Consider the following 17,927-nt stretch of genomic DNA (forward strand, 5'->3'; position numbering starts at 1 on the left):
TAATTAACCTCGAGTGTCCCACTCTCTATCCCCCCCCCCCCCATCCTCTCCTCTCTTCTACAGAATGTATTGCTTGTGTATGCACATCTGTTGTGTGCTGGCCATGTGTTTTGTTTGTGCTAGCTGTTTGTAATGTGTGTGTGTGTGCATGGTGTACGCTGGCAGTCTCTACAGCGTGAGGATGTGATTTTTGTGCTGGCTGCAATGTGTATTATTGTGGTACATGCTGGCAGCCTTTGATGTATCTGGTGTGTATTAGCTGTATGTAATGTGTGATACCCACTCTCTGCAGAAAGCAAATATGTATTATAAGCCGTGATTCCTGGTGGCCCACTGGGAATTAAAGTTTCCATTTCCATGGCGTGCAGACTGCAGTAAATTCTCAGCAAAGCATGCTATAGCTGTTGCAATTCCCAGCCTGGCGCACTGACTAAACGGTGAGATCCGGACTGCTAAGGAGCAATTATGCTCCCTGCCCTGGCTCTGTACTCCCCTGGATACCCTACAGCAGGCTTGACACTTGCCTCTGCCAGGACTAAAAGTCCTGTGCCTAAAGGGGTATCAGCTACACCTCGCTGACGAGGCCCAAAAATGGCTGAAACAATTATATGGGGTTGCTGTACCTCTTTTGCATTTTGGTTCTGGACTGCCCTTACGGGGGGATTAGTCTCCTATGCCTACGAACTGGTTCTCTCTGTAAGGGCATAAGTGAGCAAAAACTATTTTGAGACCTGAGCGGGGACCGAAGGGCAAGCTACTGAGTTCCTCGAAACTTTTGTCCGTTCTCAGAGTTGTAATATTCTCTCTCTTTGTTTCTTTTAGAATATGCCATTAAATGCTATAAAATATATATATATATTTTAATTCTTTATTTTTGAAGCGCTTGAAAGTTACAGGTATTCTCACTTTGCCACAACAGCTAAAGCAAGACAGGTTTTGACAATAGATAGAACATTAGTAGCATATAGTTGAAACTGCGCACATTTTTGTTTAATTAGGTATCAAGAAAGGTACACGTATAAGACTTAGATGCATTGTAACATAGGAAAACAATAAATCAATTAAGGGAACATCAAGCTCTGACATTTGTTGATTAGCTTGGCAGGATTAAGCTGTGTATTTTTGCTGGTACACAGGATGATGTTGTTATTTACGCTTAACCTAAAGACATTAACATTAACTTTGCCCTTATGAGTGCTTATTGATAAAGAGTAGAGTAACACATATAGCATCATGCTGGGCGCTGTTAGATACGGTTGTGGAATATCGATGGCTAAGTACAGGTGTTCCACATTGAGTACTTTGCTCGTGGGCTTTTAGTATGCCTCCCTTGAATTGTGTGCATATAAAACATCATAATGGCAGTATATGTGAGTAATTTAGCCATGTGAGGGGAGTACGCTGTTGTTACCCAAGATTATGACCAACTGTCGTCAATTAACGTAAGGAGTAAGGCGTGATGGCTGGTTAGCATATGAGGGGTTACTTGAGCTGTAGCTACGTGTATGAGTAGGCAAAACTATAGAGAATATCACTGAAACAAAACATTATCTAGCACCCCAAGCCTGCCCGTCTCCAGTGCCTGATTAGCGAAAGGTCAGTCAATAGTTACTTGGCATAATCACCCCTGCCGAGGTATTAATAATAATGTAAGTCACAAAACAAGTACTCAGCATGTGTTGGGGTCAGATGTGATCGTCAGGTGCCATGCCAGCGACAGAGTCCCGCTCCTCCTTCATCCGACGCCATGCATGTGTAGAGCAAGATTGCCAGGTTGTGCTTTTCGTTAGGCTGGCAGGATATCTGGGATCTCTGGGTGTTGCGGCTGATGCCCTTCTGAATCTGCCCGGACCAGTCTTTTGCACTTGCTGTAAGCCTGAGCTGCGATATAGCAGCGAGGGGACTGCATGTGGTGTTTGCTGGCTGTATCCGGCTTGTCTCATCTGGCTTGCTTTGAATGAGCGTCCACGTGGGTGGTGCTTCATGTCGGGTTGCCTGCGCCATTCGCCCGGTATGCTCCCAGGTTTGGGAACCGCTGCCTGGCATGGGTCTTCTAGTGTCAGTTGCTTTATGTGCCATGGCAGTTGGGGCCCCTAGCCTGCTTAGTACTCTGCAGTTCGGTTCCAACGTCCCTGGTCTCCGCCATCTTAGGTCTGGGCCTGTGTAGAGGTGCCTCAGAGCCTCCAAGTATGGCTATGATGCCAGGACCGGGATCACCCCCCCGGTCCGGTGGGGGGGGTCAGGACTGGAACCGTAGATGGTCTGTGTTGGTATGGGGCTCCGTCGGGCAGGATAGTGGTGTGGCGGCCGTCCACCCCACTCACCGCCAGGCGAGTCCCCGCCTGGTACAGAAGGGCCTCACCTCCGAGGGACTAAAACTTCAGGAGCAAGCCTCTCCTCAGCTCCGGCAGCCCGTGTACATCAAGGGTCGCAGTGGCTGGTAAGTTATTTTCTTAAAGATCGCGTTTTGTAACCTTTATGGGTCGTTTTTTGCAGGAGCTGCATTCTCCTGCAACAACTCGGCTTGGCGGTCCGGCCCCGCCCCCCTGCTATAAAATATTAAACAGACAGGGCATTGCCTCTTCCAACATTATTCAGGAAAATGCATGTCATAATGAATAGGTTTACAAATCTCTGCTATATTTTACCGGTCTCCTATGTTTAATTTGATCAGCTACAGTAGGCACACTGTTGACTATGGCAGTTTTGCAAATGTACATCACCTTTACCATGATGGGTCAGATTTTCATTTTATTTAAAAAAAGATTTATTACTCAGTTTCTGGAGACATATAACCCTATTTAAAACTGACTTTTCCTTTATACTGATGCTTGGTTGTCATAACTTGGTTGACATAACTAATATCATTTAAACGGTTAGCAGGTTTTCATTCACCCCCTCACCCCCCCCCCCTCCCCCATGACTCCACTCCTGCAACTGTCAAAAATAACCTAAGTTCTCGGTGAATACTTTTCTAGCAACCTATTTCATTACATCCAAATTATATCTTTTGTGTCGCTATAACCCACTCCCTCTAGCAGGTAAGCTCATGGAGAAGGGCCCTCAACCCCTCTGTTCCTGTGTGTCCAACTTGTCTGGTTACAACTATGTGTCTGTTAGTCCACCAATTGTACAGCGCTACGGAATTTGCTGGCGCTATATAAATAATAAAATAATGATAATGTTTCGTGACATTCTAGATTTACAGATTGACAGGGCTATTCACGGAAGTGAGAATTTGAAGTGAATTCAAAGTTAATTTCAAATTCAAGGCAAATATAGCCAAACTTGAAACATTCCCTAAGTCCACTATGCTTTCATTTGGGCTACTTTGAATTCTCCATTTAGTGAATAACCCTGTACAATATATGGATCGGCTTAAAATGCACCACTCCATGTTCTCAATTTTGACGTTTTGCTTTGAACTCTGACTTGTTCTCCTGTTAGCGCGTGGTCCTGAAATTTAGAGTGGATTTTGACAGTTCAAAGAATGTTTCCTGAATAAAATACTGGATTTATATTGTGTTTCTTTTACCTTACTGTGCCATCATTGGTTCAAGATAAAAACCACCCTCAGACTGCGGCCTAATCTCAAAAGGTTAAATGTCCAACCGAAACCTAAGGCATGCTGCTCAAACCGGTCACCCTCAAAAAAGAAGGGGAACCCCCCTCCAATAAAAACAGCTTGATGTGAACAAAGCACCTGATCCTTTTACATTTTCAAAAGCACATAAGCAATACACCATTTGGTACAAATAAAACCATTTTAGACCAGACACCAGCATTAGCAGTTTCTGCTCAGAGTCTAGGTCATTTGATTGCATCTTCAATTCTATTCTCTCTAGCCTCCTACCATACTTAAACATACAAACATGCTTTCTTTTGACTTACGCTTCCTAATTTCAATTTCCATGCAGGAAGTGGCACAGTAACACTAACGTTCCTGTAAATTCCCCCTGTTCTGATTCAACGCTGCTCTTTCTCCTGCCAAACACTGGTACCTCTCACTAATAAATTCCCTAGGCCGCACTGTCTCTGCCAGCTCTTCCTGGTGTTTGGCTCCCTCTGTAGCTTTCACTCCTGTCACCCCATATTTTAGAAGAGAACCGTTAATGCATAGTAACACTTTATGTTTGTATGTCCTGTGAGTTTCTGGTACTTGTCTTGCTGTTTAGAACTGGGAATGCATTTGAAAATGCACTGAACTATGAAATATTAACTGTGATTGCTGGTGGCTTTACTTTCATGTGTTGCCAATATTTTGCTGTTACTGATTAGTGTGTAAAGAAAAGTTAAATATAGGTTTTTAAAAAACTTCAGAAGTTAGGTGCTCACTAAATCCAATATACAGGCAGGAAGTCTTACGAGGAATCCCTAACCTTGTGAAAACATAACAATCAAACTAACAGAAGCAGATTGCGCCTAAAGAGATGAAACCCCAAGGTGAAACGCATAAAGTGTGGTTCTTTAGTATATTTTGATTTTATAAACCATTTATTGCTTTTTATGTTGTAATACAGTTGATCCTTTTAAATTTAATTTCTTTTGGATTTATTTGGGGATTTTATACTCTATTACCCATTGGCTTCCTAGTGCTGCAAATCAAAGGTGGGGATTATACCACCAGCGTTCTAAACACCAGAGCAGGTCTATGCTCCGGAAAATGTAAGTAGGATACGTACTTTTATATTTTTAATATCGTCTGTTACTATTGTACCATTGGATATTTCCACTTTTGCTTTTTACATTATCTACCTACTGGAGCAATATCATTGCTGCTGAATTATATCCTTAGACGGGGATTATACCATCCACGCTGAAAACAGCAGAGCTCTCAGTAGCTCTCTAAAGTGTGAGTTTATCCCTGTTACACTATTATATTTTAACCTGCTGTTAAAACGTACTTCACTATTTTATATATTTTGTTTCCTTTTCTTTTAAGATACCTGGCACTACAAAAGTAAATAGTGTACGTACACATTATTGTGACATTACCAATTCTTTTTAGGTGCAATCTATTTCTGTTTGTTAGATTTTTAATATAGGTTTTAAACTGGTATAGAAGTTTAGGTTTAAAGATCCAACAAATTCTGGAAAGCGCATAAATTACAGTAATTGAAACTAAAGTACATTTGGCCCTTTAAAACTCATCTGGTGTCTTCTCAATCCACCAGATGGCTTTTAAATGGCCAGTAAGAAATTCCCATACTATTCTCCATCCACTCAATGCACCACATTAATGCCAGGTCTGAATGGAGCGACCGTATATACTCGAGTATAAGTCGAGTTTTTCAGCACATTTTTTGTGCTGAAAAACCCCAACTCGACTTATACTCGAGTCAGTGTCTGTATTATGGCAATTTGCATTGCCATAATACAGACTGGGGGCTGTGTGCGTTTACTTACCTCTCCTGAAGCTCCTGTCAGCTCCCTTCTCCTCCGCGCCGGTCCGGTCAGCACCTCTTTCAGCTCCCAGTGTAAGTCTCGCGAGAGCCACGAGGTCATAGTGCGGCTCTCGCGAGACTTACACTGGGACTTGCAGAGGGAGCTGACCGGACCGGCGCGGAGGAGAAGGGAGCTGATAGGAGCTGCAGGAGAGGTAAGTGCTTCCTGCCAGCCCCCATCCACTGAACTGCCAATGCCACTGAACCACCAGGGAGTGAGAGCCCCCCTCCCTGGCCAGCTAACAAGCAGGGAGGGGGGATGAAAATAAATAATATATACATAATAAAAAATATTAATATAACAAAATGTTTTTTATTAAAATAATAATAAAAATAATAATAATAAAAATAATAATACAAATGCCCACCCCCCACCAAGGCTCTGCAACACATACACAAACACACACACTGCACTCATACATACACACACACACACTGCACTCATACACACACTGCACTCATACATACACACACTGCACTCATTATATACACACACTGTAAATAAATATTCAATTAATATCATTTTTGGGGATCTAATTTTATTTAGAAATTTACCAGTAGCTGCTGCATTTCCCACCCTAGTCTTATACTTGAGTCAATAAGTTTTCCCAGTTTTTTGGGGTAAAATTAGGGGCCTCGGCTTATATTTGGGTCGGCTAATACTCGAGTATATACGGTACTTCTCCAATACCCATTTAGTGATCTTGTCAAGGTACTTTACAAAACGTGTTTGTATGACCTTTTCACTCATGACTTTGGCTTCTTCCAGATTATCCTTGGTTGCTACTTTATTTTCCCTGATCCCACCTAAACATCTCAGTTTTTATCTTTGGCTTGTCTGAATTTACACTTTCCTATGCGGGTCAAACTCTACCCTTAAGGTGCCCATTGAACAATGGTAAATCCTAAGGACTCACTTAGAGTGACATCATTATATCCATGGGAATTATATAATGTTCCTCAACTCTGCGTGGTCCACCTTTCTGATTTGAACCATAACAGTTCTGACTATGCTAATTTGCCAAAATAGTTGCTTTAGTTATTTATTTCTCTATTTGCCTATAAAATTGGTTCAGAAGAGCTTATACAAAAATACATGGCTCAAGATGGAGACAAAAGTGTAGTAGTTGAGTATCCATGTAATAGTAAACAGTCCTGGTCCACATGGGAAAATCACAAACAGATATAAGCAGCAATCAAGGAATGAGGAGACTCAAGTCAGATATACAAGTAACTCCCAAGGTACAAACCACTTGGCCACACATCAAGCTTATTATAGAAAGCTTAGTATGTAAAGAAATTCCTTACATATTTTAAATGTATATCTAAATTGCTAATGATAACTATACAAAACATGTGGCAAAGGTACTTACAGCACCCATAGCAAAGCATAACGAAGTTTATGAAATATAGCATTATTTTACTTTTACATTGCAATTGCAGATTTTGATCATCTCCATTTGCAAAGTGTCTGATGTGTTAAATAAACCTGTTGGACCAACTCATTAACTTGGATCTATAGGAAACCGTACGTCTATTCATAGCCTTAACTATTGGCTCAAAGTGAGAAGTCTACTGTGAGGCAGTCAATTATTCCAAAAATATAACAATTAGTGCACTTCATCTTATTCCAGTATAGAGTAGACTACTGCAGCATGAAGGTTAGTTACAGCAGCTAGGTGGTGGTGAAAGTAAAACGATTTAGTTGAAAGGGAAGCAGATTCTGCAAAATGTTTACCTAATGCCTGTATAGTGAAGTTGGCATTACAAAACGCACACTCAAAGTAAGTTAAGAGTATGCAAGAAGATTTACTCCAACTTGTTTTGTAATTTAAAAATCCTAGTAAACCCAGGATGTGCTTACTCAGTGAAGTACTCTTTTTCTTATGCCAGTCACATTTTTATTGAGGCCCAGAGTAAAATCACATATTTAAACATATGTGACGTGAAAGCATAGACCTATAGTGGTTAAGCAATGAACATGTAGCATTTTGATATTAGGCTATATAACCACAACAACAGCAAAGAGTAGGAGATATAGAGAAATATAGTAAAGACTAAAGAGAAAACAAAAATAACATGCATGAATTATAAGAGCTGCTGCAGTAATTTAGGCAGGTGATGAAGTGAGATATTGCCAAGTGCCTAGCGTGTCAATCAGTCTATGCCCTTTGTGGACACAACACAGTTCCTCAGGTTTGTGCTGGTCTTCAGTTGGTTATCGGGATAGCAGGGTTGGTAAGTCTATTCAAGGATTCTTTAGGAGCTCTCTGGAAGTGCGTCTGAACGCCACGACAGTCAGGCCCTGTCCCCCACTATTAAAGTATAAACTCATAAAAGGAAGACTTCATCTGTCGTCTTTCTTTGGACTTGACAAACACATTTGGTTCCACATAATATGATTGAGCTTGCAGTTTTTGCAGTAACTGGAAAATGTAAACTAAACAGGCATTTTGTAAATAATGTTTGTGGTGTGTGATCTGCAGGCGGATTTTTAATTTGATTGATTAAATAGAATACAGATGCATTAAATGATCAATACTTGTGAAGTTAAACATATCTTAAACGTGTCAACCACCCAACTACAAGTTCTCCAGTAGGAGGGCATCTCAGATATGTTTAGTCATCACAACACTTGCCTCGATCATCTATTTCACTTTCCCAGCCCCGAATGTCTGTTGCTGATTGCGAAAATCTCCAAAGTAAACACAGGTGTTTTAACTTCAGTCACGGATGAAGCACGGCCCCTCCCTTCGTGAAAGTGTTGGCCCTCCACCCACCTGTCCTGGCTCAGTCAAATGTCCAAAGTAACTGTCATTTAAATAATGTTAAATGAACTGGAGGTTTGAAGTACTTTCCGTGCTGTTTTACAAGAACATATCTTACGACAAAAGTAATGAAAAAAAAAAAAAGAAGATAAAATGGTAAGGCAAGCAACAACTCTCATTCACTGTCTGTCACATAAAGATATGAAAATGGTTGTAAATAAATAAATACAAATTCGGTTGTATTCTGCCAAGTGTCTACCTTAACACCTAAGAGAATAAGCACTTTTATTCTGGAGGTATATTTATTTTAGCACCCTTTCTTTCCCAATGGTAAGTAATGGGAAAATGCATAAGCATTTCTCTTCGTATACTGTACGAGCTGGGCATGAGAGAATTTACTTGTTCAACAGAAGCATTGGCAAAAAGAGATGTGGTGACCATATTTAAATCAAGGTTCTACAGTGGATGTAATCTACTTGGATTTTGCCCAGACTTTGAAATGGTTCGAAGGAGATGTTTACTGTAACAATTGAAGGAAATCGGTAAAGGTATTGGAATTTGCGTATCAGTGTGCAGACAAGATAAAGCTAACTTACTTAAACCATTCTGAGTAAGGATAATACTTCTTTTTATAGAGATTTAGATACATTTAGACTCCGGGCAGGCCAAGAGCAAATGTAATGCACTGTAAATAAATGCAAAGTTATGCATTTTGGAATGAGGAACACACAAGCAACATACACCTATAAGGAGAAGGAGATGTGGACTAATTATTGATGAGAGACTAGGTAACAAGGCACAATGTCAGTCTGCAGTTATAAAGAACAGTTATGTATTGCCATGCATCAAAACTGTTTAATTCATATGATGAAATTATTGTTTCTATAAAGCGGTGTTGAAATCCTCCCCTTGAATACATGGTACATTTTAGTTTTTTTTAATAGCTTAATCATAATTTCTTTAGCATTGAACATATTCCGCAACATTTTACAGTAGAAGTATTAAACACCAAATAAATGAGGAGGGGGAAACAGGAGCGGTTGATAAAATGGGTAAAGAGAGTTGGATACATTAAGCTACAGAACACAGAAAGAGTGGTGACATACGTTAAAAATATTTAGAAAAAAAAACTGCGGTTTGACTACAACAAGCTGTAGTGGTTATGGTGCTTTGAGTTGTCCCTTAAAACCTGAAGCTATACTTTGGAGATAGGCAGTCAGCTTTAAGGAAGGATATCATTGACATATAGATTTAGGAGCATGGCTATCATATGATTAGTATTCACCTTGGAAGCAGCTTCAAAGGTTATCTGTGCAGCTTCATCATCCATGGAAACCAATTTACTCTCTCTGAGCTGATGAAGCTCCTTTTCCAGATGTGTAACCTGGGAAGAAGAACAGAAAAACATGAGATTTCTAGTCAATCTTTTGATTCATGCACCAAAAAGGCTGTGATTAAACATGTGCGACACAACCAGAAAATGTTTTTACATAAACTGGCGCCACAAATTACAGTTTTATACAGAACGAGGAAAACTAATTTTTTATTCAGCTGATGGATGGAAAGACATAGGACAGCATATAATATCCCGGGATGGGTAAAAGGTAACATTTATCAGCTGCTAATTAGGTTCTAAAGGCAAACTTCAGGATTCTTAGAGGGGGGAAAAAAGCTCTATATAAATATTGGGTTTTATGAGACTAACATCAAAATAAGAAAACAAGGAGAAATAAGAAAAAGATAAATCAATCGTAAACCACGTTAAGGACCATGCCCCACTCCCACAAAAATAATATTAAATATTAGAATAAGGCAGACATCATAAGCATGCAAAACCAATAACAGATAAAGTATTTTAAGTCAAACATCTACATGTGCAAAAAAAAAATAAAAAAAAGTTATGGTATAGGAGAGATTAATGGAAGATGCCATGGTCCAGCTCTCCTCAAGTAAAGGCGTTCTTAATTTACAAGGCACCCAATGCAAAAATGTATTCTGCCTTCTTCTTCAACTCCAAACATTGGATTTGTGTGTGTCTCACTCTGCACCTTCCCAACCCATTTTGTTGTATTTACTTGTACATTCTCACATTCACATACACACACACACACACACACAAACCCAAACACACACATTAATAGAAACACAGACGACTCATACACACACATCAATAGAAACACAGACTCATGTACACACAGACTCATACACACACATCAAGAGACACACAAACTCATACACACACACAGACTCATACACCCACATCAATAGACACACAGACTCATACACACACACAAACTCCTACACCCACATTAATAGACACACAGACTCATACACCCACGTTAATAGACACACAGACTCATACACACACATCAATAGACACACAGACTCATACACCCAAGTTAATAGACACACAGACTCATACACACACATCAATAGACACACAGACTCATACACCCACATCAATAGACACACAGACTCATACACCCACGTTAATAGACACACAGACTCATACACACACATCAATAGACACACAGACTTGTACACACATCAGTAGACACACAGACTCAAATACACACATCAATAGACACACAGACTCATACACACACATCAATAGACACACAGACTCAGACACACATATTAATAGATACACAGACTCATACATATATTTGTTTTTTTAACACAGTGAGGTATACCCAGCCTCCTTTTTCATTTCTTGAAAGGGATATATAATGGAACCTCCTCCATTGGCTCACGTGGTTGGATAATGCAATCCATCTGTACCAATTGGCCAGCTCCCTGCATATCTGTACTGATGCCAGGGTTTGTTTGACATTACACCAAGGCTCAAGCATCAGTATAAGTGTAGACTGTAGACGTGTATGTATGTTTAATATCAGGAAGTGAGGTCTGGAGATAGAGAGTGCCTACATACTAATAAATGTGGAATGCAGCCATGTTATTGATATTATTATTTATAGCGCCAACAAATTCTGCAGCGCTGTAATGGGTGGACAACCACATATGTGTTTGTACCAGACGAGTTGGACGCACAGGAACAAAGGGATTGAGGGCCCTGCTTAAAGAGCTTACATATTAGAGGGAGTGGGGTGAAGTGACACAAAGGTAAGAGTTTAAAAGTAGGTTGGTAGAATAGTATTCATTGAAGACTTCATGTTTAGTTTTTTTTGTTGTATTTTTTTTATTTTTATGACAGTTGCAGGAGAGGAATCTGGGTGCAGGATGAGCTATTAACAGTTTAATAAGAGACATCAATTGCTCAGAGCACCTGTCATGCAAAGACTTCTCATTGAGATGCACTGGGAAGTCTGTGATTGGACAGCCACAGAAAGTCTGGGCAGGGTTAGAAGGGGAGGGCTTGCAAATGCTTCAGACAAGAGAACTGCAAAAGCAAGCTGTTTTTATATACACCCCCACCACCAAAAAATGCATTGTTAAATGCATGCATTTTTTTTCATTGGGGGGGCATAGCTATTAAACAGTGATTTACCGGTATTTAATTTTCTCGTATTTAGGCAGTGGAGTGTCCTTGTAATATCTAAATACAATATTTTATAAGCTGCCATCTCATTAACACATCTCAAGCATTCGCGAAAACAGCAGTGCACCTGATTTAAGGAGACACTGCTGTTTTCACTAAGGAAACCTTTTCAAATAAAATTAAAATAATGTACAAAGTAGAGTGTTCCATAGCGCGTGTCCTATACAGAGACTCACAAACAATGTGTGGGTTCTCACAACATGTAGAATATATTGATGCATAAATGGTTATATTCAAGTTGGACTCCCTAAAATGTTTTTTTTATTTTTATTTTCGGCCACTTATTTTCTCATGTTACCTAAACAACAGTTTCTTATTTTGCATGACATCACCAATCTCATGTGAACAAAGTCCAGAGCTTAACTGGGATCTTTTGGGAACAGACAGCCCTGTACACAAAACAGGTAAGGCACATTCACAGAGCAGAGAGACTGCACACATCAAGCATAATCAAAAAAGCAAAAGGGACTATTAACGCACAGCGAGATCACCAGAACATTATGACATACACTCTGCCACCCCGAACAGGGAAACTTATAGGATTCATTCGGCAGGGTGAAGAGCATATAGAGCAATGATTCAGAAGCCACAGCGGGCACGTAGGGAATATCGGGAACATTTTTACCATTAACATCCAAGTTAGGCATCAGTGAACAGAGCATCTGGGCTCCTTCCTCTAAGCACTGCCAGACTTTGCTTTTCTTAACTAAAATAACCAAACTTCCCTGGCCACAGACATTCGGCTTCTTTCATCCTTAAGTTAACCGTACACACTAGACACTGAGCTGCTTATATTGAGCCATGCCAAAGATCCCGCTGTCACTGATTCCCAGTCAGTTCCAATGCAAACACTACTTTTTTTTATTCTTTCGGACATCTGTTTTCATTGGTCGCTTTCCTTCTGTGCCTCTGCCCACAACCACATGTCAGGCGCAGGGCTTCCTTCTTGAAACAGGTTGATAAAAATAGTTATTGAAACCGGTAGAGAAGCTAAGTGTTAGTGTAGGAAGAAAAAGTTTTCCATCTGTGGGCCTATAACGGCTGGTTCATTTCCTTGCCCCATACATGTGAGTAAAAACAAGCAGAGGCCATCAATGAACCCCAGCTTAAAAAAAAAACACAATACGAATTTCCACCCGAGTCTTAAACAGTTGCAGGACTAGACTTAAACAGTCCTCATTTTAGACATTCTTCCCTGTTGAGAGTGGAGGAGGAATGACTCACGTATATTTTCAAGAATGAAAAGAATTTGATCCAGCAAAGTAGGTACAAAAATAAAATAATAATAATAATTAATAAAAAAAAAAAAAATAAAAAAAATCGAGATTCACACTTTGCTGTTCACAGAAACCGTAAAGAGGCCTTTCAGGTTTTGTGACAGGACATCAAAATGTTATTTTTTTTACAAATGTGCTTTGCATAAAAATAACAGTTAACACTACACTCCATGTATATTTTAGCTACTGTAACATTATTTTATTTTTAAAAAACGATATTTCGCAGTGTACAGTATATTATTAAAAAGTATGCCATAAAGTTGTTCTGAATTTACCGTTGTTCACTTTTAACAGTTATGTTTTTTTCTTTATTACAGGATGTTTTTTTTAAGGCTATGCTGATTTTAAGATCTTTTTAATCTTATGGCAGCACTGGGACACTTAACTGTAATTAATCCTACCTTAATTACTCCAAACATTCCCATTTTTGGAGGGACAGTCCCGATTTCCAAATGATTTATCTGCAAAAGTAACCATTAAAGTCTATAGGAATGTTTGTAGATGAATTATTTGGAACGTTTTCTAAGCATATTGAATCATTTTGAAAGCCTATTAAATCAAGGTTTTTGTTCCCTGGTGTCTCACTTTTGGGGATAACAAGGAACAGACCCCAAAAAGTATAACACAAACTCATCATTTGACGCGCACAGGGCACTACGACCCCACAGAGGGCACTGAAACAGTGCCAGTGGTATCTCGTTTCATGGGACGCTGATGTTGGGAGGGTGTGAATCTTGCACAATGATTGCTCTTGGTTATCCCATCCACAGAGCTGACAGGCTATCACTGTTATTCAAGGCTCAACAGTATTGGAAGAATAAAAAGGAAATCCATTTTCTCATGTAAAACCATGGCTTTCTCGTTTTATCGTGGTGGAAACAGCGGAGAAGTAGATTTTGTGAAACTCGCCCAGAACAGTTTTACAAAACACATACGGACAGCGCCAAAGCACTCATTGCACAACGACCTCTAAAAAATGATTATGCATTATTACAATGCTTGGAGTCTACCTTTAAAAATTGTTATTGTCTTGGAAAAGTCTCTTTCACGAAACACATGCAGCATAAATACGATTTTACATTCTTAGTTTTCTATCACTGTTGTTGCACATTCATTCCTGGCTAAGTGTCACGAGGCACAAACTACAAGTGAAACAAGGTGAGGACGGTTTGTCTTTTTTGGACAAGAGATAAAGAAGACTTTTGAACAAAATGATATAAATGCTTGATTAGATGGTTTTAGGATCTCATACGCACAATCACATTGCATTTAACAATTGTGTATTGATCATGTTTAGACGTGCTTAGCAGTTCTGTCTTAGAATAACTTAATATAAGATTTTGTTAAACTTTTTTTGGGACATACTGGGCACACAGCATCAAAGAACTTTATTCATCCAACATAGTGGAAATATAACACTCCAAAAACAACAAACTCTGGCATAGGACCTTACAATTGCATTCCAATTTGCATATTTGGAGGCAGGTGTTCTTCACCTTTTAGCAATGAGAAAATCAGGACTTATACTATTGCTCCCTAGATAGTAGAAGTGTCCCTTCCTATGCCTTAAAGGACCACTCTAGTGCCAGGAAAGCATACTCGTTTTCATGGCACTAGAGTGCCCTGAGGGTGCCCCCACCCTCAGGGACCCACTCCCGCCCGGCTCTGGAAAGGGGAAAAATCGTACCTTTTTCCAGCGCTGGGCGGGGAGCTCTCCTCCTCCTCTCCGCCTCCGTTCCTCCCCGTCGGCTGAATGCGCACGTGCGGCAAGAGCTGTGTGTGCGCATTCAGCCGGTCACATAGGAAAGCATTCATAATGCTTTCCTATGGACGCTTGCGTGCTCTCACTGTGATTTTCACAGTGAGAATCACGCAAGCGCCTCTAGCGGCTGTCAGTGAGACAGCCACTAGAGAATTAGGGGGAAGGCTTAACTAATTGATAAACGTAGCAGTTTCTCTGAAACTGCTATGTTTATAAAACAATTAGTTAACCCTAGCTGGACCTGGCACCCAGATCACTTCATTAAGCTGAAGTGGTCTGGGTGCCTAGAATGGTCCTTTAACTAAACGCTGTGGAAACCTTAAAGTCTACCAAAAAAAATCCCATCAAGAGTACTGCATTATACCACCATAGAGTAAGTGAAGAAAGCATGAAATAAATAATGATCTGAGTTTTTAAAGGTAGGGTACCTCAGGACATGAATAATTAGGAGTTACTCCAAGAAAAAAAAAAGCATATAAAGAGCCTATTAACCAAGATCACATTTTAAATTAAAGTGTATTGGAACATGGCATAAGAGAGCAGAGAACCTAATTAAGGGATTGATCCTGCTTTCTTGTGGATTTTATGATTTTCCAAGCTCTCTCACAGACCGTTCTTGCACTTTTTATATTTTTTTTATTTCAGTGTTTATTATATTTTACATCAAAACGTCACAAGCATCACACAAAAAAAGCTCTCTTAAAGATACAGCAACAAGGCAAAATGAGGATAATGTGCAGGTTCAATCATAGAACAATGAATAGGAAATCTAGAGTGATAGGTGTGAGCAAACAATATCCAGAGTAGTTAACTTTAAGGGGACACTGAGAGGGTATGATAGACTCTACACACGATCAGATACGCTCACGCCAGCTCTGGGCTCTATGAGAAGCATTTCATTGGACGACGGAGATGGAAAGAGTGACAACGGATGGGCCAAGGAGGTACCTTGCCCGGCACTGGGTGGAAGGTGAGTTTTAACTTATTTTACAGCAATTTAATTATATATATATATAAAATAAAAGTTGACAAAGCAGTAGTACACAATAGAGTATTAATAAATAAATAAACATTATAACAAAAAAGGGTTGGAGTATGCCTTTAACCAGGCTAGCGGTATTCCCGAGCGTGACTCAGGGTTAATTTTCGCTGCCAGAAGCGGTAACCCCGAGTCATGCTAGGGGTAGATAACAGAGCTGGCAGCAGAGTCTCCTTACCTTCTCCTTGCGATCCAGCGATGTCCCCGCGCTGTGATTGCCGGTGAGAGCCCCGGCGGATGCCTCCATCTGACTTCCTGGTTCCGTCTCTGTGAGCCGCAGAGGCTCATGGGGGCGGAACTGGGCGGGTAATTCAAATGTTTCAAGCATAAAAGTGACACACACACATAAAGTTAGGTGATACAGTGAAATCCTGTCAGATTACATTGTATCACCTCAGATTTGACACAGTATCACCTCAGATTTGAAATTTGATCATCCTACACTGCCCTGCCTGCCCTTTTTGCTGTAATTTCTGCCCATAAAATACATTTTTTACCATGGCATCAAAGCGTCACTTTAGCATCTCCAATGTGGGTTTGGATCAGATGAGTGACAGCGGCAGCGACACAGAGCCCCTCGCAGAATTGAGCGACTGCGATAGCGATTTGTGGCAAGATTCGTCATCCGACTCTGACAGTGACCAGAGAAGTGGCGACACTGTCGATTCTGCACCCGAGCTCAGTGATGTGCGCACTTGGTGCCTTATTGATTGCGGTATGGATGAGGTACCGCCGCCAAGATTTCCGTTTACTGGATCACCTGGGATGAAGGTAGACGTTGAGCACAATGATCCTTGGCATACCTAAAATTATTTCTCACAGATGACGTCATTGAAAAGATTGTCACGGAGACAAATCGCTACAACGAGCAGCAATCAGCTACTCTGCATAGCAAGTTTTCCAGGAACAGAAAATGGGAACCGGTATATTATTTATTAGATTATAATTCATGATTTTATGTTTCGAACTTTATCACATCTGAGAGTACTTTTGGTCAGGTTTAAGAAAGTAATTACTGGCCTACAATACATAACACCAAATTTCCATGCAAAAAAATGGTACCGCTTTTGGTACAAAATTCCTGACCTAATCATACCGCCAGGGAGGTTAATGCTGGTTATCAATCTGGTGTTAAGTCTTTCACAGTAAATTAAGGTTTTATCCGTACATTCAAATTGATTTTTGCATACTAAGGAAAGCAGCACATCTTGTCTTAAAATTAACAAAAAAACTGTCTTATGTTTTAAAAGAGAAACTAAGCGCAATAATCAGTAAACCTTATTGTAGTGAATAGAAAGCAGAGAATATATGGATGCAATCCATCTAACCATTTTTGATCAAGTATGATAAAAAAAACCAAAAAGAAACTGGGGCTTTCCAGGTGCTCAAGGACGAGAGAACGAGGAGTTTCACTTTGTAATGAACCTTACAGATATGAACAGCAATGGACAGGCTAGATAACACACCTCAAGTGTTCACGGACTACTTTGATATATAAATTGGAAATGAAACTTTATTTATTTAGGCAGCAGCAGAAGATGTAGCTTCGCATTCCAGGAAAGCCCTGTTTTTGTAAACCTACGTATTTTAAAACAGTTTGACAAAACACAGAGGCACTGCCCCAAAGACTCCGAATACCATAACCACTACAATTAAAAGAAATGATATCCAGCACTCCTTATAAATCAATATCTCTTTATTTGCAATCAATGTAGAGCAACGTTTTGACACGTATGTCTTTTTCAAGCAATCTAATGTAATGAAAAGCTGTTGTATACTGATTGCAACTAAAGGGATATTGATTATTACTGGTCTGACAACGGCTGGAGTCCTTGCATCATTTGACGAAAGCTATGTAAACTTATTTGATGACTGATTTCTCCTATTTTACTATTTGGTAACCACTATGATTACCTGTAGTGTCTTTAGTGATAAGTATGTACCTTTTATTGTAATAACATTTCTGAATAATTCATAAGAATATAATCTTTATTAACTTTGCTGTAATTTCTTTGAAATACTAACTGCATCAAAATATCATAAGACAAAGAAGGGACTGGTTTATCTCATCAGGAAAC

General features: G+C 39.8%; 1 protein-coding gene across 2 annotated transcripts in view; it reads right to left on the reverse strand.

Annotated features, from left to right (window-relative positions):
* MIPOL1 (mirror-image polydactyly 1) overlaps positions 1–17,927 on the reverse strand; it is a 300,629-nt gene that overhangs the window by 95,680 nt on the left and 187,022 nt on the right. For both annotated transcript variants that reach the window (XM_063439494.1, XM_063439495.1), the window contains one exon: positions 9,498–9,596. In XM_063439494.1, the coding sequence (XP_063295564.1) occupies positions 9,498–9,596 (99 nt within the window). The remainder of the gene's footprint in view (positions 1–9,497; positions 9,597–17,927) is intronic.

Source organism: Pelobates fuscus, chromosome 13 (genome assembly GCF_036172605.1).
Source record: "Pelobates fuscus isolate aPelFus1 chromosome 13, aPelFus1.pri, whole genome shotgun sequence".
NCBI classification, from domain to species: Eukaryota; Metazoa; Chordata; class Amphibia; order Anura; family Pelobatidae; genus Pelobates; species Pelobates fuscus.